This window comes from Taeniopygia guttata, chromosome 7, assembly GCF_048771995.1.
Source record: "Taeniopygia guttata chromosome 7, bTaeGut7.mat, whole genome shotgun sequence".
Classification (NCBI taxonomy): Eukaryota; Metazoa; Chordata; class Aves; order Passeriformes; family Estrildidae; genus Taeniopygia; species Taeniopygia guttata.
In genome coordinates, this window is record NC_133032.1 from 31,616,935 (window position 1) to 31,641,556 (window position 24,622).

General features: G+C 36.7%; 1 protein-coding gene across 3 annotated transcripts in view; it reads right to left on the reverse strand.

Moving 5' to 3' along the window:
* Positions 1 to 24,622, reverse strand: part of DPP10 (dipeptidyl peptidase like 10) — a 434,900-nt gene that overhangs the window by 95,897 nt on the left and 314,381 nt on the right. For all 3 annotated transcript variants that reach the window (XM_030278047.4, XM_030278048.4, XM_072931689.1), the window contains one exon: positions 20,877 to 20,951. In XM_030278047.4, coding sequence (XP_030133907.4) covers positions 20,877 to 20,951 — 75 coding nt within the window. The remainder of the gene's footprint in view (positions 1 to 20,876; positions 20,952 to 24,622) is intronic.

The window sequence follows — 24,622 nt, forward strand, 5'->3', positions numbered from 1 at the left end:
CTCCCTCACCAACCAGTTTTGGTTTAGTAGTCAACGGAAATGCAAAAGTCACCAAATTCCCATTTTGAATATTCCTTCACCACACCATTTTCATTCAGTACAACACAACGAGGCTGAAGATACTTCTCAAAGTATCTTTTGTTTGTTTGCTTTGTTATTAAAAGGCAAGATATCAAGAACCTAAGAAATATAGTATTTAAGTCAAAGGAGGACAACTGTAACAAGGCACAAAGGTAGCATCATATGTTGGAGGATCTGCAAAAAACTAGAAATACAATGCAGAAATGGGTTTACTGCATGGTATTTCCATGTATCTGCAGAGCACAAATAAAATGTCAAGATATCATCACAGTAGACATTCCAGACAAGATTTAAAATTTAAGGGTTTTTTTATTTATTTATTTAGAGAAAAATGAAAAATAAAATTAATTATACTAAGTCCAACATTTTGTTTATGGCCTCCTTTTAGAATTGCTCTTAGAAATGTACATTTAAATTGTCAGGACAATATTTTAAGTGAAGGATTGCAACTTCAGAGAACTCCATGTTCTTTTGTCTTCGTTTTTAATTTATGACTCTTGGATCTTCTTTTTACATTTTCCATTATTTTGTGGCTGAATAAGCATTAGCAGTGTGGTCCTGAATGACTGGGATCTCTGACAGCTTTACATATTCTGTACAGTCATGGTTAAGATCCCTGTGGGTCTAATTATTGTGTTTGATTTGTTGGGTGGGCAATACATTGCCTAATATTGCAAAAAAATAAAATGCTGAATCACTGAAATATTCTTATCTTCATCTCCTATTTGCCTGTTTCACCAGCCTGCCCCTGCTCTTTGCAGACAATAAAACACTGTAAAACTGGACAGCTGGATGCAGGGATGGAAGCTGCAATATTTTCACTTTTTCTCCCTTCCTGTCAAAATGGCTGGATTCCCAAAGGGGAGATTCCTATGTCCAGGGACATCATTCTTCAATCAGGAATGAAGTGAGAGCCTGCATAAGGCATTTTAAGTATGAATCAGTCTAATAACTTACATAAGGAAGGGAGAAAAAATGAATTCCTGCTGTAAATGACAAGCACATTTCAAATACCAGGATCCCTGCCTGTTTGTTAGAGTTTAAAGAAAGACAAACCAAGTTTCCAGCAACAGAAGGGGATTTGGTGTGACTCTGCTTTGTAGCAACACACTGGAAATAATCCCAAAAAGAAAGGGAAAACCTTATAGGCTTCTCTTGTATTCATTGTACGATTCACAGGTAAAGTCTTCCCCTCTCACATCCTACCCAAAACCTAGTTTTGAGTTTGAAAAAGGTTTTATTTTCTCTCTGTGCACCATGACTGATTTGAACTTCAGGAAATAAATCAGATAAACAATAAACTGGTGCTATCTACATGGACTTCTGCAGTTGTAATTACACAGTATTTCTATCTTGGTATGAAGGAGTTCTCAAGAAGCATGACTGCAAAATCATATGGATCTTAGGCTGCACATTTCAGGATATTGTATAATCTTCAATCAAATGCAAATTCCTGATTTATATACTTTATCAACTTATTTAATTTAAATCATTATAAATAAGAAACATGAAATTTTATTGGTTTGGAATAATTCTGCATGCATGTTCCACAGATATATAAAGATCCTAATCTTTTATTCTGTACTCTTTAAATTCTTCCAAACCTTCCATATGATTATTGATCCTCCACACATTCAGAGACAGGAGAACATTCAAAAGTAACAAGATCTTTTTGTTTCAGCTGTTAAATGGAAGTGAGAAATGTGCCTTCCTCTCTGTCTAAGCAGCTATTATAAACATGTAATGAGTAATATTTGAGGGTTGAGGGGGAAAAAGAAGATGTATGAATGGACAAAAATTCTGCAGGTGATTTTGCAGTGTAGTTAACTTTCCAAGTTACTACATTGGCCAAAAGAGCCCCAGAATGGCTTCAGAGTGTTCAGCTGTTCCAGCTGTAGCCATCTTTACCTAATCCTGACTGCACTTCTGCTGCTCTAGATCTTTAAATCCTATTTTTTGCCAGAGTACTATGCATAGTAGCTTTTTTAGCCAATTTAATACTGGATTTCTTGAACCAAATGCCACAGAGCAGCTCTAGCAAAAAAAAAAAAGAAAAAAAAAAACCAAAAAAACACTGATAATTATCTCAGATTACCAATTTTTACTGCATCCACTGAATCAGTAAGAGCTGGGGAGTATAATGAGAAGAAGACAAAGCTGCAGGCACAAAGAAGAGAAATGAAGAGCATATTTTAGGGCTTCTCTGAAAGATTGTGCCTTGTTGACACTTCTCTAAACAATATACATCATTTTTATGTGCTATGCCCATGAGAAGTGGGAGTCACAAATAAAAATAGACCTTCAGGACTGAAAGAGTACTTTATACCATAAGCTTGTCATTCATGGAGATGTAGTCAACACTGTTTGATTACTTATACATATTACTTAATTTTAAGGTTTTATGATGTCTTCCAAGAATTTTCATGAAGCTTGTAATTGAATTCCCTCTCTTGCCAAGCTATTTTTATTTATTGATTTTATAAGCAAAATCAATACAAAATATCATCCTTTAGAATTTTACATTTGCTACTCCAAGGCAAGTGAAGAAAAGGAAGACTAGATACTGTGCATCAGTGCATTAAGAACATCTAATACTGTTAAAATTACTGTGCTTCTCCAGGTTTTAGTTGCTATACGTGGAACTAGAGATACCATGTTTAAGCAAGAAGGAGAAAATGAAAAGAGGAAAAAAAACCCCACCCTGATCAATCTTACAGTGCTTTGCAATAACAGTTCCTGGAGCTGCAGTAATTCCTGATAACCCAGGAGAGAGCAGCAGGGGAATTAGGCAGGAGCACAAGGCAGGGCAGCCCTTTGTGGTGACATCCACTAAGGATGGGGTCAGTCCCTGCCTCCCCACGGCAGGGGGACAGTGTGGCCGTGACACTGCCCCTCCCAGTGCTCCCAGTGCCTGGCTACAGGGCTCTGCCCAGCACAGCCAAGGGCAGCCACCCACGGGCCCCAGAGAGCAGCAGAGGGGCATAAATGGTAGAGGTCACCCTTGACCAGAGAGAGCAAAAATCTTGTCATGCTGCCTTTGCATTCCTGCTCCATTCAGTTGCCTGTCAAGTACACTCTCATAGGTCAGGTCTGCACTAAAACAGGAGGATTCACAGCTATGCTTTCCCAGCATCGGATTTTTTCCCTGTATTCCAAAGCATAGCTCCGATACAAACTTGTACTGATGCCTCAGGTGTTAGCTTTTATATTTTTCAGATTCTGTACTGCTTTAGTGTGTAGTTCTGAGCTTCATATTAGGGACTAGTGAGCTCTCTTCACAGAATAGGAGACAATTCCTTCTCTAGCTGGGGACCAAGGACAAATGATCCAAATTTCAGGCCCAAGAGCATTAACAGTGTGGACTGAAGAGAGAAAAACAAGAAGGATGGGACTTCATAATCTAAAGCTGTAACTGGACAATTAACTCCAAAATAAATGCTGCTTCTGCTCTGCAAATGGAGGAGAACTTATAAAAGTGCAAGACCCCGTGACTGATCACGCTTTTTGGGACCATTTTGGGTCCATCTTGGGTGTAGCCCTGGCTGGGCTCTTGTGCTGCCCAAGGTGGATCCATTGAGGCCTTTTAATAAATCCCTGCTTTATTCTTTTAACTGCATCCAACCTCTGTTCTAGGTCAGCCTTCACAAGGCATCAGTATGAGAAACAAACCACGGTATCAGAGAAACAGAAAAGCTCCCAGAATACAAACAGTACACCAAAATCATGACATAAATATATTCTTAAACCACTTTGGAATTCATTATTGCAAGACACTGTGGTACATACGATTTTTACAAGTGATTAAATATTTAGAATGAGATGAGACTCTTCCTAATTCTCCTCATACCTGTAGATGAAATTCTGCTTATCCAAGGTAAGATCTAGATGATAGTTTTCTGTGTCTCCTTATGGATACACCCTGAACTGTCTACAATAAAATGTGTTGCTGAGTAAGCTTTGATTTCAAACTTATTTCATCTGCTAAGATATCTTTGTACATTTTGAGTCTATTGACTGGATTTAACTCACCCTAATACAGTCACTTTTATCCACTGCCAAAACCTGGGATGGAGGAAAAAACTCCTAAATACAGATTTCAGGCTATTATTTTTCTTTCATTTAAGCTACTGAAACCTTTCCCTTGACTAACACAATCAAGCTGAAAAGATGGAGAAAATTTTTGTCTGAAATTTCCAGGAAGTTAGAGATCCTCTTCTTTGTCAGTGGTAGCAGTGGAGGAATTCACTGAACCAGAGCTCCATAAAATTTATTCCACTATCAGAAAAGTTTTCTTACAAACACTTCTTTGTTAACTTACTTTGATGCTGAATGGTTCTGGGTGATAAAAATTTTACAGTACATGTTTTAAGGGAAAAAAAAAAACAAACCCACAACAGAAAAAAGGAAAGGTAATAGATTATAGATGAATGGCACAGAGATGGGCAAGAGTGTTTTGTGTAGGACTGAAAATAAATGAATGCAAGTCATTTGAAAATAGGAAGTCTTCAGGGCAAATACATCAAAGTTGAAAGACCAAAGGGATCAAATGTAATCAGACATAGAAATCTTTTCATATGTCACACAGTCTACCTACTTCATAACATAGATTTCATCCTCTTCCATTACTATTTTTCTCCTTTGCACTATGTTCACTTTGGTTATGAAAGTATTCAAGAATCAGCTTATACTTTTAAAAAACTCAAAGTCTTTTTATGGTTTTTTTAATCTCTGGAACAGCTACCATAAGTACTGAGTAATGAGGAGACCTCTCCTCCATCAAATGCATCCCACTTCTCTCAAACCCCGGATTTTCCCAGAATTTCACACACACAGACTGTTTAAGATTCCCCCTCCAGCTGCACAGGTTGCTGCTTCTGCTCTGCCACTGAAGACTGACCCTGAACTGCCCTGCTCTGCAGGTTATCACTTTTGACTTATTCTTCTACCTTATAGTTTATTTCATTTCTTTGTTCTAATGTCAACACTGTCCTTTAGCATATAAACCCCTGCCTTGCCTCATCCTTTTATAAAACAAACCAAGCATTTTTAGCCTTTCTTATGCGACAGCACATCAATCTCCCCAGATCTTTTCAAGGTCTTCTTCCTCACTTCTTGAGCAAAGGCAAGAAAAATTGCTCAGAGAATTAAAAAAAAAAAAGTCATGAAAAGTCTGAGATATCCAATGGAGATTAACTGTCAGAAGAAAGACACATTAACACAGATATCCTGACTCCTGCTTCTGCACCCTCCCGTGCAAGGCCACGTCAGCTCACTTTCCAATCTCCGTGGCAAATTGATTTACTGCAGATGTGTGCAAAGGCCTTCAGGTAATCTGTCTTTCCCACCTTAAGATACTTTCATACAACTTTTTAAGAATTATGAAAAAGATTTCTTGTTTTGCCCATTATTGTTATTAGAGCAAATGTATATAGTGTTGTCATTGAATATGCAAAGAAAAAAATGCAAGGCCAAGGTTATTCAAGACAAGTGAGTTGCTCTTATGCATGCAGAAAGCAAGCTGGCAAAGCATTTTATCCCCCAAAAAATATTAAGGATGTAATTTTTTTACATAGCACTTCCAAAATAAAAGCTTCTTGTTGAACTGTGTTTTTCCTTTGGCATATTAGAATTTATGTCTTGTAAGGATAAGACAGAAAAAAAATCATCATGGAAATAAATGAAACATGTCAGAAACACAAATCTCTGAGACTCTATTAATTTACAGTGCACTCTGTATATCTTCCTCAGCTAACAATAACAAAAATCATTATTTCCAAACTATTTTATATGAAGGATTAGTGTGTCACTACCGTGAGATTTCACAGAACCAGACTTGTTTGGGTTGCAATAAGATCACTGAGCCCAAGCATTAACCCACCACTGTCACTAAAGCATGTCCCAAGGGAAGTGACACATCTACACAACCTTTAAATACCTGCAGGGATGGTGACTCAGCCTGTTCACACCAGACTGAACAGAATTCACTGTACTTACCTATTTGGTGTGAGACATTTCCACCAAAATGAGGCTAAAATAAAGGTTTTCTGTGACCACCCATGATCCCCCACAATTAACATGACACCTAAAGATCTGCTTCCAGTAAAGTCCTCCACAGAAAATTATTTTAGAGAAGTTAAGAGTATACCCCTCTGAATGTGAGTTTTTTCCACAGCTGGACCAAATAACTATCACAAGTTTTTTATAAATATATATACATATATATATATATATATATATATATATATACACATGTTCATTTTCATGAAATATTTTCAGGTTAAAGTAATAAAGTGGAAAGTACAACAGAAATGAAATTTGATAGACCATTTGTGTAGTAAACTACATCTCCACAGCTCTTTAATCAATGTCCTGAACCAATTACCACTCATTATTCTTGATGTATTGTAAGAGAACACATGACCATATATCACTCTCAGTGATCATAATGTTTTATGCTAATTTAATATGCTACCATATATAACACCTCAAGGTTAAAAAGAAAAAGTCTCAAACATTTTTGAGAGACATATAGCTCAGGAATTGACTTTCATTTCCTTTATTTAAGTAAATATATATGTTGATAGATATGCTATCCACTATCCATTTGGAGTACTCTATCAGACATAAAAGAGTCAAAGTGAGGACCAAATTTAGCTACCAGCATTTTTCATCTACTGCATTCATTTTTTACTCTGAATATTATTTCATTCATTTCTATACATTGGAACATGTATACATTTTTGTAGACTCATACTTTTTTGATGGCCCATCAAAGAAGTGGCAAGAACTTTATAGGAACTGGGATGAACTGGGCTACCCTTCCAGCCAATGGCACACAGCAACACTTGGCAGCAGTGAGACCATCTGGCCAGCTCACAGAACTATGCTCCACCAGGCAATATATCCAGTTTGGGTCATTTAACACCTCTGAGCTTTAGATACAACCAGCAAAATCAGCACAGGAGCTCTGCAATCAGTGATCTGCTCACGTTTGATGCCTCCTAAGCACACTCCAGTCTCGCTCTGCAGCCAAATCACAAGGAACTGCAGAGAAACTGTGTATTCTGCATTCCCATTTTTCTTTGGCTGGAACACATGAAAGATGCTTATAACTGATTTATCTATAAAACTATCAAACATAAGAGAAGCAATAATGAAAGCAGATATTACTAACTGTGGTAAGAGGCAAAATAATAAAGTAGGCCGATTATGGATTAAGTAAGGATTTTTTGAGATCAAGAAACATATTTGAAAAGGGAACTTTCTCTCTTAGGGATGGAGAGGAAACAAGAAGGAAAATTAAATGAGTAAGAGAGTGCATAATATTATCTGGGAGGGCATAGGATTAGGTAAGTTAAAGTCTCACAAACACTAAATGAAGTAGAAAAAACAGAGGCAAGAATAGAAAAGCTAGAGAAGTGGAAAAGGAAAGAAGAGAAGCAGGGGTGAGATTTCATGTTAACTTGGTATTTTTTAATGTGCACATGGAAAAATACACAGAAAACACAGCAAGAATTTGGGAATGCTTCCTGACAGAACAACACCAAAACACGAGGATAAATGTAAAAACCTGCAAGCTTCAGACTATCAAGAGACAGAGTAAAAGGAAGAGTTAAGAATACATATCAGTGGATATCAGTAATAGGAAAGAGAGAGGGAGAGAAGAGCAATCTGCTCCTCACTGTGACCTCTGCTGATTCTGTGGTTTTCCCCATTCATTTGCTTGTCACATTTTCAAGTTCTAAAATCCCATTTCACTGAAAGGTTGCAAGAGTTACTGGAACACTAATATAAGCAAAACCACCCAAATAGACAGCCTTTCTCTGAATATTCAAAACAGTTCATGATGTTCTTCTATTTTTGGAACATTATAGGGCATAAATTGCAATGAGCTACCATAACTTTAATACCAAGCTCATATTTAGATTTTTACTTTCCTAGCAGTGTTCACTGTATGATGCATTTAATTTCATCTGAGATACCGAAAAAAGAAATTACAGCACTGCCAAAGCAGATGGCTGCTCTAATGAATACCACAGCTGAGAGTCACAGTGAAATTCCACTCATGAAAAATACTATTAATATACAAATTTCCTTTCTCAACTTCATATCTTCTTTTGGGGAGGACTGATTTTTACATGCCTCAATGTGTTGAAAACCAAACTTTAAATTTAATTGCTGCATTTTTATTTTATGTGTATATATACTAGCTTAATTGTTTTTAAGTTTCCTATATGGAAGTCTTATCAACCACCCACTCCAAATGCTCCTAATCTTTCAGCAAAACAAAGAATTAAGCTAATAATACACTGCAAAATAGCACAGTGTTTGTTGAATCCTCCAGCTGAACCTTTAATAATATTAAATATTTCAATAAATTTTTTATATATATTATATATTTATAGTACTATACATACTGGTGTCAGAGAAAAAACTGAGACACATGAAAAAACAACCATTACCTCAAAAATAAGACAGATGTAAGGTCTGTAACATTTATACAAAAGCCTTGCCTAATTTCAAGGTACAATATTTGATTACAGAAAAATTAAATGGAAAATAGCCATATACTCTCCATTAAAACAAGTACCGCTTCAATTTGCTAATTTAAATCTAACTACTGTTTATTTATATTTTTCACATAAATTCTTCAACCATCATGGCAACCTGAGCCTCTGTGGTAGAATTCCAGGTTAAGAAAACACAACAGCTTCCAAAAAAAGACTCTTCACCTTTGACAAACATCCACAGAAATGACAAATATAAACCTCACAGCAAAGGGTTGAGACCTATACAGTAAATTAAACTATTTATGCAGTCCACTCTCTGAAAGAAGCCTCCAAAAAAGGTTACATTAATACCAATGATCTGCCCTGAACCTGAAGGACATTTTGATGAGCTGAAAGCACATTTAACATCATGCCCTTTAAGATCTTCATTATGCTGCTGTACTAAAACTTCCACTGCTGTTAGTGTTGCTGACTCAAGAAGACACAGGAAAAATAAAGTAGCACTGGGTGTGCTAGAGAGACACAAAGTTACTTCTGCCAGCTTCATTTTCTGTATCTTCCCAAGGACTGAAATGCAAAGGGTTAAGGGAGACTAAAATTGGACTCCGTGATGCTCAGGGGTCCCTTCCAACTGTGGATATTCTGTGGAATAACTTCATGCACCTTTACAGTACCAGGTCTACAAGATACCAGTAAGGGCTAGAGACAGAAGTCCCTTACAGCTGCAAGCTATCTAAATGTATAAACAAATAAACCATCAAGGGGTACAACAGCTTGTGCTACTAATTGACAGGGCATCAATACAAGAACAGTTTTTCCACCGGCAAACCTCTCCCAGGCTAATCTAATCATAGGTACAAACTCTTCCTCCCACCTCTCCTCCAGGACAAGTTTAGAAAAAGGTGATATTTTTCATGAATAAACTATACAGATTCATAAATCCTCCATCAGAGCATAAATGGGAGTTCAAGCTGTTGAGCAGACTTTGTTAAATCTCAGTTTCAGACCCAGCCATCCCCAGGGGACAGTGGAGAGACAAGGGATTATCACAGGACAGGCTGAGGTTCAGATGTGCTTTGCACTGAGCACGAGTTACGGATTTCCTCTGCCCTGAGAGCTTGGCCAGCACAGCTGGTGAGATCACAGAAGGAACCAAAGGCCAGGTTCACCTCCTACTCCTGGAACATAACCCCCAAGGAGAGGAGAGCTGATTCAAGTAGGAGTAGCACCACTCCAAGCACAGCTCCCCAAGAGGGAGGAGGAGCAGAGGAACAATCTGGCTCACACTCCCCTCTGCAGCCTCCTCAACCTGTTAAACACAGCACATTCACATTGTCAGATCAAACAGCACAGAAGGGCCAGAAGAGAAACCTCGGGCAGAAAAAGTTGACAGCCACAAGAACTTGAATCAGCTCTTGTCTCAGCATCCACAAAAAGCAGATGAAGGTCACATTCAGGAAGCTTTCCACTGGAGGAAAAGAGTTTTAAAATATCTTTAAGATAATGACAGTGAGGATGGCAATTAGAACCACTGTGAGCTGACAGTGCACCAGGGCCAAGTGAACTGCACTCAAGCTCCTACAGAAAATACCAATGACATTAGCAAGCTGCCAGAAGTCTCTGTCACATTTGTCCCCAAAGAGAGGGAAGACCATGAGAAACAAGTTGACTTGATCTTCACAAAGTGATAAACAAACTACAGACCCAAAGGCCAGCTCACAGCACAGATGAGCAGCTGCAAACATTGATAAATCCTCTGCAAGATCCTGCTGAAAATCCTGTGCCTCATTCATTGTCCACATGGCTGATGCTGTCACACTATGGAGATGACTTTATTACATTTGTGTGATAGGTAGACAAGGGCTAATCCAAAAGTCCATTTTAAAAAGACAATGGAAAAAGTTCCATCAACTTTAATTGTATTTTCATCAAGTTCAGAAGTGATAAGCACTTGAAGAGCCTGTTAGATAATGATGGCTACTTGAATATAAAGTTAATGATATTTCCTGTGCAGTGAAAGTGTAAGATTGTGGAAGAAAATTACATTCTGATGTGCTTGCACTGGTTCTCTGAAGTGTGACAAGCAGCTCTGGAGTGCCCATGGCACCTCCTAGGTTCTTGATCCTTTTTGGAAGGATGTTGACATTTGGGAAGAGCAGACATTCTCCATAGGACAGTTTTTAAACAAGTTTGCTCATGGTTTGGACCATTTACCTTTGTTACAGGTACTGATACTTGAACTTGTCTTTAACTGACTAATTTTTTCCAGAATAGTGCCAGGATTTTAAGATGTCAACACACTTGGGTTTTTTCTCCTTATGAAAAACATGCAAACAAAAAAGGCAACACTTTGCCACTGCTGACAAAGTTTGAGTTAAAGCACAATACAAAATTTCTCTTGTTCAAGACTAAAAACATTTGCTAAATACATCATAGTTACACCTTCAGATTGTGTATTTTATTCTTCTGACCAGGAACCTACTGTTCAGAATTACAAATAAGCTGCAATTCATAAGATCATGCTATGATTTTTTGAGTTACATTTTTTTCCCCAACTTATTTTAAGAAAAATGTAATTATTATTCAATGTGCACTGCTGATAGAGACAGAATTATGCAGAATAATTGAAAAACATATTCAGTTTTTTCCCCTCTCACATTTTAGAATAATTGGTTTCCATATTTGGCCAGCCTGTTTGATACTTAATCATAACAAAAAGTGATTGTGAACCTTTAGTCAAATCTTAGGTTTTCTCTTTTTCTGATTTTCCTAATTTTTGCAGCAGAGAAATATTTCACTATTTCTTCCAACCAAACATGATTGATACAGCAAGAACTGTCTCTGTTCACATGTCTAGAGCAGGAAAGGATGAGATTTGTAATATACACATGGAAATGCCTGGAGATTACAAATCTAATCTTAATAAAAGAAAAGTATAAACAAAATTATTGAAAATGGTTTAAGGAATATTTACATATTTTTTGAAACATTATGAAACTGAACATTTGGGTAGATAATTGACTTTTTTTTTTCCTTCTTGGAAGCTGCTCCAAAAGTAACGTTTGCTTGTTTGGTTTGGTTTTTTTTTTTTTTTTGGGGGGGTTGTTTTTGGTTTGTTTTTTGGTTTGTTTTGTTTTTTGGTTTGTTTTTATTTTTCTTTTAAAGTTGAGAATCTTTATCTCAAGGGGGATCACTGCTGGTGTGATGGTGCTGACTCACAAACTCAGGCACAGTGAAGGAATCTCAGGAAGCCACAGCTCAATTCCCTCAGCAAAGCAGGATCAGCACCAAATCCAGACCAGAGGGACCAGGGCTTGATCCAACCCTGAAAGTGCACAGCTTCTCTGGGCAAAGCCTAATTAGGCTTGATTGCATTTAACAACTGAAATAAGAACTGCAGATTACATTTGGGAGCTTTGGCATCACTGACAGAGTTCAGTCAAAAGATGTATGAGAGCACAGACAAGACTGGAGAAGTATTACCCTTTTAGCTTTGCATATGCTTCTACTTTGCATTGTTTTTTAATTCTAGGATATTTAAAACAAATGTTTAGTTGATATTTACTTAAATAAAATCATATATATGCATATTTAAATACATTATTATGGATCATCCTTGCTCTGTGCCTGGAAGAGTTCAAGGCCAGGTTGGATGGGGCCTGAGCACCTGGGCTACTGGAAGGTGTCCTTGGCCATGGCAGGGGTTGGAGTGAGAGGATCTTCAGGGTCCCTTTCTACCCAAAACATGATTCCATGACACATTTAACATGTGAAAAAACCACCATGGCTCCTTTATAAATACATTTGGTTCATTTTTTCTAAAGATATTAGTAAAAAGAAACTCTCCTGTTAGGGTGACTAACTCATCAGTGAATATTGTGGAATGACTCTGCCTCTTAATTACCATTAAAAGTCAATACAAAAATATTTTAAAAGAAGACAACTCTGGGTTACTAGACTGTGCTTAAGCATTCTATTTCATATATCAACACATCTGAAAAGATTCTTTAGCAAATGTTAAGGAAAAAGCCCAGCAATCAGAAACTCACTAAGTCATCCCTAGTTTGTAAATCTAATTCATAATACTGCAGCCAAAGAAAGATGATAATTGCTATTGGTATAAAATTCATGACCACTGACAATATGTACTATTTTGGCAACAAGACTAAAATTCTGAATGTGTGATCAATGACAATTTTAAGATTAAGTGACCATTTGGGATTACATTCATCAATACTAATGGTATCTTATTTAAAAGCTTAATAAGAAAGCTATAATGCATATCACATTTCTCAGTAAGATACATTATTATTGAATTTCAGAGAGATGCTATTATGGAAAATGAAATAAAAGCAAAAAAAGCCCATTGTTTAAAATGGATCTTTTAAGTGTATTGAACACATGAACTGGACTGCAGGCATTTGCTTAGAGGACTATTCTTTAGGTAATTCCATCTTGTTTATCTGCAGTCCATATGAAAAGAGTGTGTCTAAGTTAGACCTGAAATTAGTCACTCTAGAACCTGAGGATATCTACATCAGAAAAAACATACATGGCATATTCAGTGAAATGTTTTAACATAACAGGACAGTCAGACCCATGAAGTGATTTTGCTCCACAGAAATTATTTATTCACAGTATTTGATGTGAGCCAGCTCTTGTATTTGAGAAATCAATATGAGTAGCAGTTGAACTAGCAATGATTCATGCTCAGGGTAAAACCTGTCAAAACTGAAAAATGCAGAAAATATTCTTTTAGTCCATATTCTTTTGGTAAAGAGGAAGGGAATTGTTTTTTAGGAGCACAGAATATAGAATTGCTAAAAATAAGTGGGTGCACCAGTTGAGTCTAGTTTGTGGTGAACTCTGGCAGATCTCAATCCAAATTAAAGCTCTGTTCAGCTTTTCCAGCCTTTAACAGCTACTAACACAGTCCCCAATTAGGACTCCCAACAGTCCTTGCCCTGTTATTTATTCAGGCTGCCCTTGCTTGTCTTTCTTTTATTAAAACAGCCCCTTGCTTTTTTTCCATTCAACACTGTTGGGGAAGACTTGTTATCACATATTTTGGTAAAAAAAATCATTTCTACCCCATCTTCTAAAAACCCCCAAACATTTCATTACCAGTGTATAACTGGCTTTCAGCTGTATACCATTTCCAGCACACAGAAGAGACATATGGAATTTAAAGCATAACAGAGAAAACCCATCACCTTTCAGGCACTGGGTTTTTCTGTCAGTGGGCTGGCACAGACAAACTCTTCACCTATAATGGAGATTTCTGGGTCATTTCTGCACATTATCCATGCACAAGAGAAGAACAGGGAGGATCTGATTGTTGCCAGTTTCACAGCAGAAGGCATAACTTCTGCTTTATAGAATAAATTGTCCATAGATTAGGGGAACTGCTGACTTAAATAGTGCAATATTCCCTGCTTCTATAGCATTAGCACAGTGGGATTCCAGTCCCCACAGATTATTATGGGATGTAGGAATACAACCACTCTGAAATGTTAAGACTGAGTTTCTAAGCTGCTGGATCTCAGAAACTCAGCTGGACACCACCTAGGTCCTCCTGAAATAACAGTATTCATACTTGATAGGAATGACAATACTATTGAAAATAAATACTTTTTCTGTCAATAAACATTTTCTTTGAAAAGTTAAATGCCTTCGTTTTTACTGAACAACAGCAAAGTACAATCTTCTTTTTCAATACTGGCTTTGAACAAGAAACTGAAACATGAATTCTGATTTTTCAGCTCTGGCAACTCTGAACAAAGGAAAAAAGCCATCTTCTACCTCATTTAGAACTATTTATTTTGCTTACTACTAAAACCTGAGGTTGAGCAGCAATCCTGTAAGTATAAACAGAACAGTAAAAACTCAGTAAGTTACTTGAAAAGCAGCAACACCTTGCCTCATGTGGTTTATTAGGAAAAGTGATCTATTTTTTTTACCTGCTACACTAGGCTGAACTTGCATATATGAATCAACACATCCCTCATGAAAAACAGGAAGTGGATGCATAAGGATTGATATGTGACAAGTGATGGTCACATTATTAGATGTAAAGAAACAGTGGAAGCATCGAAATAGTACTCCAGTTTCCCATCTCTTTAGTTCATGTTATTTTTTGAGGAAGAAATTGTGACAGTTCCAGCCCTGTCCTGTAAGGCACCACAGTAACACCCTGGCAGAGAGCAACCCCAACATCCCAGCACAAATACACCAATAATTTTTACACGGTATTGCAGATATATGCAGATCCTCCACGTCCAACTCTGCTATTGTAGTAAGTGGTGAGGCAGTGACCTGTCTGATGGACTGAATGCAAGCACTTAAAGGACTACAACTCAACAAGAATGACAGGTGAAGCCTGCTTTTCACATAAATACTAAACATCAATGTCCATGATTCTCACCATAAAACAGACTCTGTTTTCAGCATCATCCATTTATGGGTGTAGGTGGCTATTACATTTTGCCACATAACTTAGATAAAATACTGGACAGAAGTGGGACACTGTCTAGTCACATGAATACCCACTCCTGAGGGATAATTCATGAGAATAGGTGGTGTTATAAAATTCATTTTGCCAGATTTTACTACAAAGCACATCATCTTCTCAGGCAAAGACCGTGGCTTTTTATACCTTTAAAATGCCTTGCTTATTTGTGGAGCTCTATAAAGTCAACTATATGAAAAAGAAGAGCACTATGCCAAGACAACTTCAGCCCTAGATGTGATATTACCAGACACTGTCCATCTAAAACTTCAACTCAAAGTAAAACAACAGCCTTGAAAAGCAAAAATTTGAGCAGCCTACTTCCAAAAATTGCTCAATTTCTGATCTTTTAAGCACCCGGTCTTGTCATAGCTAAGAGAGAAATACAATATATCACAAAAAACTATTTGCAAGAAATAAGCTCAGATTTTGGGGGTGGATGTCTCTTAAAAATCCCTTCCTATTTTTTTTCTTGCTGTCTCAAAGCTGATACAAATTGGTCTTTGGTGTTCTTGACAAGAGATAAAGATGAATGGGAAAGTCATGTCAGGATCAGACTTTTATTTACGATCTTGTAAGTTCAGGACTGTGCACATGCATGATTTGCTTCTGGACTCATCTCAAAATGGACAAATGAGAGATGAAAGATTACCCTGAGGACCTGCAGAAATACACATGAAAAACAGGTTTATCTAAAGAAACATGCATTTCTGGAGGAAAAAGGTGATAGCATGAATTTTATATCAGATCTTTACTTCATAGAGAGTGCTACATAAAATATTGTTGGCCAGATCTCTGCTGGTTTAAAAAGTCTTTTGTTACTCGTTTGTATGAAACAATCTTGTTGGGAAAATGCTGTTTCCATGTGCTAGGTGACATATTTCATTTCATCTCTGTTATGTGTGTTTCCAACCCTTGGTTGGTGCTGCAGATAATGCTCCTCATAGCCAGACTTCCACAAGAACTGGCTAAACTGCCTTGAAAACACCTTAAAAGCACGTCTTAAAACCAGTGTTGTGATTTAAAATAAGACATAGTGCAAGGCAGTTTCTTCACCTCTTAACTTTTTCAGAACAAAAATCCACAAATAAATTTCACTGACCCAGAGGTTTACTTATATCTGAGCATTTAGTTTCCACCTGCTTGGAAGAAAGAGAATTTTCTAATGCAGAACACATAATCATAATTTAAGACTTCAATGAGTTCTTTCTCTGATGGATTCTCCTAATTTGCAGACAAAATCCTTTCAGTGCACTTGAGTAAGTCAGTATCAGAGGCAATCTCTAAAAGCTTGATGAGAATGTCACTTGTTTGTCCTTCATTTGCTGTAGACCATGGTCAGTACTCCCTGTCATTATCCTCTAAAAATAGATATTCTAGCAGCAAAGGGATGGCAGGCATCAGCACACAGCACGAAGAAACTTTGGGGTTCTTTGCTTCAAATGCTATGTTGGAATCTTGTCTTTAATACATTAAACTGAAAATATTCAGATACACTTTTGAACTATTTCCACTGGATGAGTGACATTTAGATCTAAAATTATCTTTTTCCTTCCTTTCTTAAGAAAATTCTTCATCCTGATCTTAGCATAAGAAGTGTTAAAATCTATTTCTTTTAAGCTAAACATATTGTTTTATTAAAATTCTCTAGCAAAAAAAAAAATTACAGTTTGAAGTCCTAATTCAAGAAAATATTTCCTTTTTTAGACAGTATTTAGATGCTCATGCTTCTAAACTAGAGCTGAACTTTAATCTGTTTTTAAGCACATTTCTGAACCAAGAGCTAAAAAAATTCATACATAATTATCTTGTACTGAAAACAGAAGATGATGCCATATTAATAGAAAAAAGAATAAAGTAGGAAAAATTCCTGAAGCTTGGCATTTAAAGGGCTTTGAAAGCAGGGAAAAGGAAAAAACAATTTGTAGGGGGAGAAAAAATAATCACAAGGATTTCATCACATGAGGAACGAGAGGAAATGATCTCATCAACTTCATTTGATCTTCTGTGGCAAATTATACTCTAGCAAGAGCACTGGGAGAATATGCCCATAATGTCTGAGCAAAAACTCACTAATATCTGGAATAAAGCTTATTTTCATTTCATGTGGAGTCCAGTGACAAGTTGCAACAGTCTGTTGAGGGATGTGATACCAAGTTAACACCAAAGTTTCCTAAAGGTAAAATAATTTCTTAAGACCTTAATTCTCACTCTTCTGCAAATTCACTGCCCCATTCTTTACCATTAATACAAGAACAGAGTGTCTGATTTCCACTTCTTTATCAAAACTATAAATCAGATTTTGGTAGTTGTGAATTATACCACCAGAAGAGTGAGAATAGTTTAAAATACCATTTTAACACAGTCCTTATTGAAAGCAATAGTGAAATAATCTTTCCTCTTTAAACCTCAACTGGCTCAGATATGCTGTCACCCAGAGTGTCACATTTTTTGCTCACACCTTGACCATCTTCAAAGGAAAATCAAAAGATACAGCCCTGCAGACCTGTCCCCTCCCTGCATACAATAGGCACAATAGTTTCCCTGGTGCTGTCTTCCCACTGTCCCAGAAGAATGAGGATGGCCTGACATCCAGCAAGGATGCCTGAGCTCTTTCCCCAAATTAATTTCTATTTCTAATTTGCTGCCTTGCACAATGAGACTTTTTCAGTGACACCGACCAAATTATGGTGAGCTACAGACAGAAAGACCACGTACCCTGCAGCTGAGCCATGGAAGCTTTGGGAAGTCAGAAACCTTGGAGACCTGGTGAAAAACAGTCCAAGAGTGTGGAGAATGATGGAGTGCTGCAGCAAAGAACACACAGAAAGGACCTCTACAATCACCACAGCCTTGTGTTCCAAGAGGAAACACCAGACAGCCCCGGGGCTTGTGAACCTGCTGGGAAGGAGATGCAGGGAGCCTGACATCCAGAAATCAATGAACACCTCCAATTCCTTAGCCAAAGAGCTTTCTTCCATAATATTTTCATAGAGCTCTACCAAACCAGCTGCTACGCCACATGAAATGGATTTCGTCCTTGTATTAAGCCTACTTTAAATGATCCAATTATTACTTTTGTATTCAAAGATGGCTTATTTTCATGCAGATTTATGTTTCGTTATGCATAGAAGATATTCTTAATTGTGCTGAAACAACTGCAAATTTAATTAAAGTTTGCCATTCCAAGCATAAAATAGATTAAAGAAAGTGCTGACAACACTAAATTAATATTCAACTATTTAATTTAACATTTATTTTTAATCCAAGCATCAAAATAACCTTGTTTCTAATTACCATTTCATGAAAAAATGTCCTGAAGAAGTATTTGTCTCTATTTCCCTCTAATCTGCTAAGCTGAAACACACTAGCTTATTTATAAAACTGTTGATTAATAAATCTGCTCCAGCTGTATTACTGTATGTTATGAAGAACACAGATTGATGTATGTAAACAACCATTATAATTTAAAAAACCCAAAGTCTTCACAGCCTTCAAAAGCAGAAATCCCATCAAATACATTGCAGGACAATTATACACCTAAATCTTAACAAATAAGGAAAAATAAGGCACAAACATAGCTAGTAAGGTCCAGAGATCTGTGGCAATTTATAGCAGATGGAGAGATCTACTAAATACTTATTATAAGTTATTTGTGGTTCCTTGAACTGGGTATTTTTAGAGTCAAACATGTGCTGCAACTTTGACAATAAGGAAATCTTCAATTTCATAAAAAGTTACATTCACAAGAGGCATGAAGAAAGAATCTGGCCTGGTTCTACTGAAACTAATTGGAAACACTCCAATTAAGTCATGCTGCTTAGTATTGATTTTAATTTTATAGTCAATAAATTTAATAATTTCTACTTAGCAGCTGGGGGAAAAAGAAAGGTACACAGGCAGATTTCCTCTCATCCAGAAGATATAAGTCTGGTTCTGACTGAGGAAAAAAAAAACCCTAAACCACAAGAATTATGAACACTAACTTAACCCTTTATGTAATTCAGAAGCATTAGTTAAGAAAAAATATATAGACTTTGCATGCCTTTTCTCCAGCAGATTTGGAGGAAACAAAAGTGCCTTATCAGTCTAACAAATATCCCAAAAGTCAGAAGATTTGGAGGAAGAAATAAAATACTTTCCCCAGTTATTCACAATAACATTTTTTGCAACATCTGAAAAAATTGTCTTAAATGATTTTTGGTGCTTCTTCCTTCTACCTTAAGCAACACATTCAGGAGCTAAAGTATTTTTTGCATCTGAGTGACAACATCCTGCTGTTATGAGTTTTAGGACCACCACTTGTAGAAGACAACACTCACAGTACGTTTCTGGTTTGAAAGGCACAAGTTCAGCTGGTGCAGTCCAAGTGACACAAGCCTCATCCAAAGGCACCACAAACTGCTGGCCAAGCCCTGTTCATTTCTCATTTTAATTACTTCTTGTCAAAACAGTTGAGCAAAGAAAACCTCTAGATGGAAAATATAAATCCTGCAAACCTTTTTCCTCTATGTAACTTCACTGTGAAAGGATGGGAAAGTTTCTTTTTGCAACAAAACCAAGACTGAAATACAGAAAGAGGGTTCTCCTGCAAACTGATAGAATCAGCATTCACTGAGAACTCTCTGCATGTCAATGGACCATCTTCATCCCTGGTGTTAACACATTTAGATGTAATAAAGTGTGACAGATACTTACATATTTTCTTTATTTATCTTCATCACCTATGTATGTTGCTACCAAGAAAATCTCAAACAAAGGGGAAAAAAGCCATCCAAAATCAAAAAATCAACTGAACAAATGAGGAATTTAAGTCAGTATGAGGGATTATTAAACTCTTTCACAAAATAAGAATCAATCAAGAAGGGAAGTAGCAAGGAGCATTTATTTTTTCAGACGGGAAAAAAAACTGGAACCCTTCACCAAAAAAACAGTAAACTGAACAACAGCAGCTCTTTCCTATTGATATATATATATTGTAAGGAAAGCTTGATCTAGAATCTGGCAGAACTGGTAGATGAAAACCTTATTTGGATGTAATACCAAGTTAGTAAATCACTTTATATCAACATTGTTAGAACAAACAAAACAACCCAAACTTATCCAAGTAACCACTGAGTTCATCAACCCAGAACAATTCTTTCATGAAGAGCAGTTCATATTTTAGTAGCATGTATTATACAAGTACCAATATACACAGAAATTCATAAAGCTTTTTTTTCTTTCCTTTCTGTGTTACAAGATTTATTTTAGAAAACTCTACATGGTATTATTGATCAAAACTCTTTTTGACACTGTAATAGCCTCCAAAACCTCTAAATACTATAAGAAACAAAGAACACACTGCATTATACAGGCTTCCTGACTATCACACTTCAAACTCCTGAAGCCAACAATAAAAATTCCATTACATGAATCAGCCTAGACCTTTTGTTTTGTATAGCCCATAAATTACAAGTGCAGCTTTTTAAAACAGAAGGAATATCAAAAGATAGGATTGCATAAACAGGCAGTAACAGAGCAGTTTAAGGGTTAGAAAACCTCTACTGCCAAAACCAGCACTTCAGAGGAGCCATGGCAATTTACCTTCCTGAGAACCAGGCAACACCTCCACACACATCTAAATAAAAACTCCCCCATCACTGAATCAGTAGGTTTTGGGAAGAGAACTCAAGTACACAAGTCATAACATGTGGAATTGCAAACCAAACATACTAAACAATGAGGTTTTTGGAGTTTTGATTTGGAGGCTCTTTGATAAGGAAGGGCTGCCTTACCTGTTTAACATCATATGCAAGAAGAACAAATCTTAGGTCTGGTGAAACAGAGTATCTTGATGCTTTGAAGGTTACCTGCAACGAAGTAACAGTAAAAGTGCTTTAGAAAGTAATAAAAAGCCCTTTCCCAAATTTTCCCACAGCTTGTTTAAGAACTTCCCATTCATAAGACAGAACTGGTTTAGAAAACCAAGGTAATTTTCACAAAAGAAGGACTCATTAAATAATTCTTAGTCTAATTAGCCGGTATCGGTACAATGGCAACAGAAGAATCTGGCTTCAACACTAAATACTAATATGAGGCTGATGAGATTTTATCATCACTACAAGCCTTAAGTTCAAGGAGAACAACTACAACCAGTTCATTCCCAGAGGATGAAGGAAGAAACTTTGGTTGGAATGATTAAAAGGGAGATTCATCACTAGGTTAGTCTTAAAGATAATATGCAAGAAAAAGAAAAGGTATGCACTATGTCTTTATTGCTTTTATTTTAACACCACATATACAACTATTTTGCAAAACAACTTGAACCAAAGCAAAAGTCTTTCTTAAAATAAAGGAAATTCTTAGCAGAGAGAAAAGTGAAACATAAGGTAGCATTATAAAACTAATAATGCTTTACATCCACTCAAGACTACATGACACCCAATTGAATTCAAGATTGTAATTTCATTAAGGGGTAATGTTGATGTCAGAAATAATTTAATGAATCTACTGCATAAGAAAGATAAGAATGTGCTTAAAAGGGCACTGAATGAAATAATTTTAAATTAATCTCAAGACATCTATTTGCAGAATAAAGGAAAACAAAGAAATGAAAAAATGCAGATAAGAATAGAAAAAAAATAGGACAGCAAAAAAAAAAATAACAGAATGAGAAAGCTATAAAATCAAAACAAATAAAAAACAGCTAGGTAGAACAAGATCTAGCCACTACTTAATTCCTTAAGCATCTTGTTCTGCTTAGTTCAATCTCACCTCTAAACTAATGCACTCAACAGGGGTTTAAAGGTACACGAGCAGGAAGTCACAGACTATTACATCACAAAATATATACCTGGGGAAAAAAGCTTCCAATAAACTGAAAAGATGTTATATTTTGATATACAGATTAAACTCAGGTTCCTTGGTAATATAGTTAGAATTAAGATATCCAGAAGAATTAAAGGGAAAAACATTTTTGAAGATAAACTGTTTGATTCAACAGCATAACAGAATCAAAAGTCAGAAGATAAATCTGCAGTATTGAGAAAGAAGGGGGGAAAAAAGACAACACACTAAAACCATCCTTCTGTATCTACAAAGCATCCAGAACAGATTTCTACTGTGCCCAAATTTGCTTTTATGAGTTATTAATCTTTAAACAGAGATTATGTTAATCTATGAGTAACATTCCCTTCTCCTGGCGCTTCACTGAAAATATTTTCAGATGTGAAATTTATCTTCTTTCTAGCAGTTTATTAATTATTGCCCCACTATCTCAGCACTCAGCACTCCATAAGCCAGGCAACTTTCCAAATTCATTCCCAGGGAGTGCAGCTCCTACCAGTTCACACATTTAACAATCTGCAGTCCCTGATTGTGCCACCCCAAAGGTAACGAGGCTCTTCCTGCAAACAGCAGCAGCTCAGCTGCAAGCTACTGGCAGTTCCAGCCAATACCAGCAAGAACTACTTGCATATTAAAGTACAGCATGTTGTGGATTTGGGATTTAAAGTCTTTTGAATCCCACTAACTTTGTTTATTCAGCTAGCACTCACCTGCAAAATTTGATTTGCCTCCAGATGCAAGGTGTACATTCAATGTGAAAAAACCTATGGTAATGGGGTTTGGGCAAAGTAGTTTTCTTTTTGTTAGCATAATGGCATAATTCTTGGTAAAAGGAGTATAAAGCTCTGTCATACTTTTTGTTTTACCTCAGAAATAAGAAATTCAAAATTACACCAGCAGAAATCATGTGTTCATTGCCAAAGCTGATAACAGAAAATTTCTTTAAGTCATAATAAAAACATTATGAGCCCTTTTATTTAAGCCTGGTTTACAATCAAGCCCTTAATAAAATAGATGTTTAATTCTTGTAAAATTGCAGAGAGATTTGAGCAATTTAAAGTGATTAAAATTTCCTTAAAATTCTGGTTTTGAAGAGCCTTTTTTGGTAAAGACAGAGCACAATTTCGGCAATTAATTCAGAAACTCCTACTTATATGCACAGAAGAAGCCCTTACACATTAAAAACAGAAAATTAAAACAATCACCTGACTCATTCCTCCTGCAAATAAACTCACAATCTGTGAGTCACTAAAACAAAAGACAGAATTCTTTTTTTCCCCTCTTCAAACATGTCTAAGGGTTTTCACCAACCAACAGCTGCCTGTCCCCATGGCTGTGGAGATTAGATCAGCTGGTGAAGGGCTCAAAGAGAAAGTTTCAGTCCCTGCTGTAGGAGATGAGATGTTTGCCACACAAACTTCTGGGAGATCATCTATTGTGCCAATCTCTCCAGGGGTTAGATGTATTTATTCATTATAAAGAAGCTTCTGAGGACTCTGACCCCAAGGGTTTATTCTCAGGAGAACACATTTTTGAGTTTAAAAGGAAGTGTTGGGGAAATACCACATTGGAAATACACTGGGAATTAAAAACCCTCAGGTGTCTTGTTATTAAAAATCTGGAAGATGGTTGTTCCACAAGTCTGCATATCCACAATTTCTCAAGCTTCTTGCTTTGTCAGGAGTATTTAGCCTTCATTAAGGAAGACAGACATAAATGCTGCCCCATGTGACTATAACCCTATGGGTTTGCTGTGCTTAATCTCTAAGAAATGGGAGTTTGAACAACTAAGCTCTGAAATTGGGAGAAATAGAGCTGCCTAATTAGGCACAGTCCAGGGATGCTGAAGCAGGGCTGGTTTCTCTCTGCATCACTGCTCAGTATCAGCTAGTTAGGGAGTGGGGCAGTCCAACACTGTGCTCTCCATGCACACCCTAATCCCTTTCCAAAGGCAGAACACAAGTTAAAAAGGAAAGGAGTTTCCTTGTTTCCCTCTACCCAGCCCCATCAAGAGTTGAAATCCCTATGAAAAACATCAGCTCTATGCAACCAGAGAACACTTGGGACTGGAGAAATTGCTGTAATCCTTATACTGGTTACAGCCCACAGTAATGCATAATTCTGAGACAAAATAAATGTAGGATTTTTAAAAACTTGCACACTGTCTTCCCTGCTTAATTCACACATCTGTCAGCCATTTTTCTTGTATTGCTGCAGTTGACATAATTTCACTTTTTCAAACATAAATGATCCTTATACCTGATCTTTCATTCCTCACTCGACCAAATCCCCCACTGACTGTAAAATCAGGCCTAGCCATATGAAACATTGTATTTCTAGGTTTCTTTGAAATCCCTCCTGTGATAAGAGTTTTAATTCTTCTCCTGACAGTGGTGCATGATGTGATGACCTCAGTGGTCTCACTGCCACCATAGATTGCAACAGTAAAAGCCAAATCCAGGCAAAAAGACAGAATTTGAACAGGTTTTTGTCTTTCAGCTTTCCAGTTTCTTTCTCTCATCCACCTGTCAAGAATTGCTAAAATATAGTATTGCATGGAAAAGAAGAATTGGCTTTTTCCACCTTTCCATATGGGTGATTAAAATGGAACATAGAATTCCACTGAACAATGTATTCTCAAATTTGATTTCCAATGTCAATATTTCTTTCTTTTTCTAACTTTGCAATGTTATGT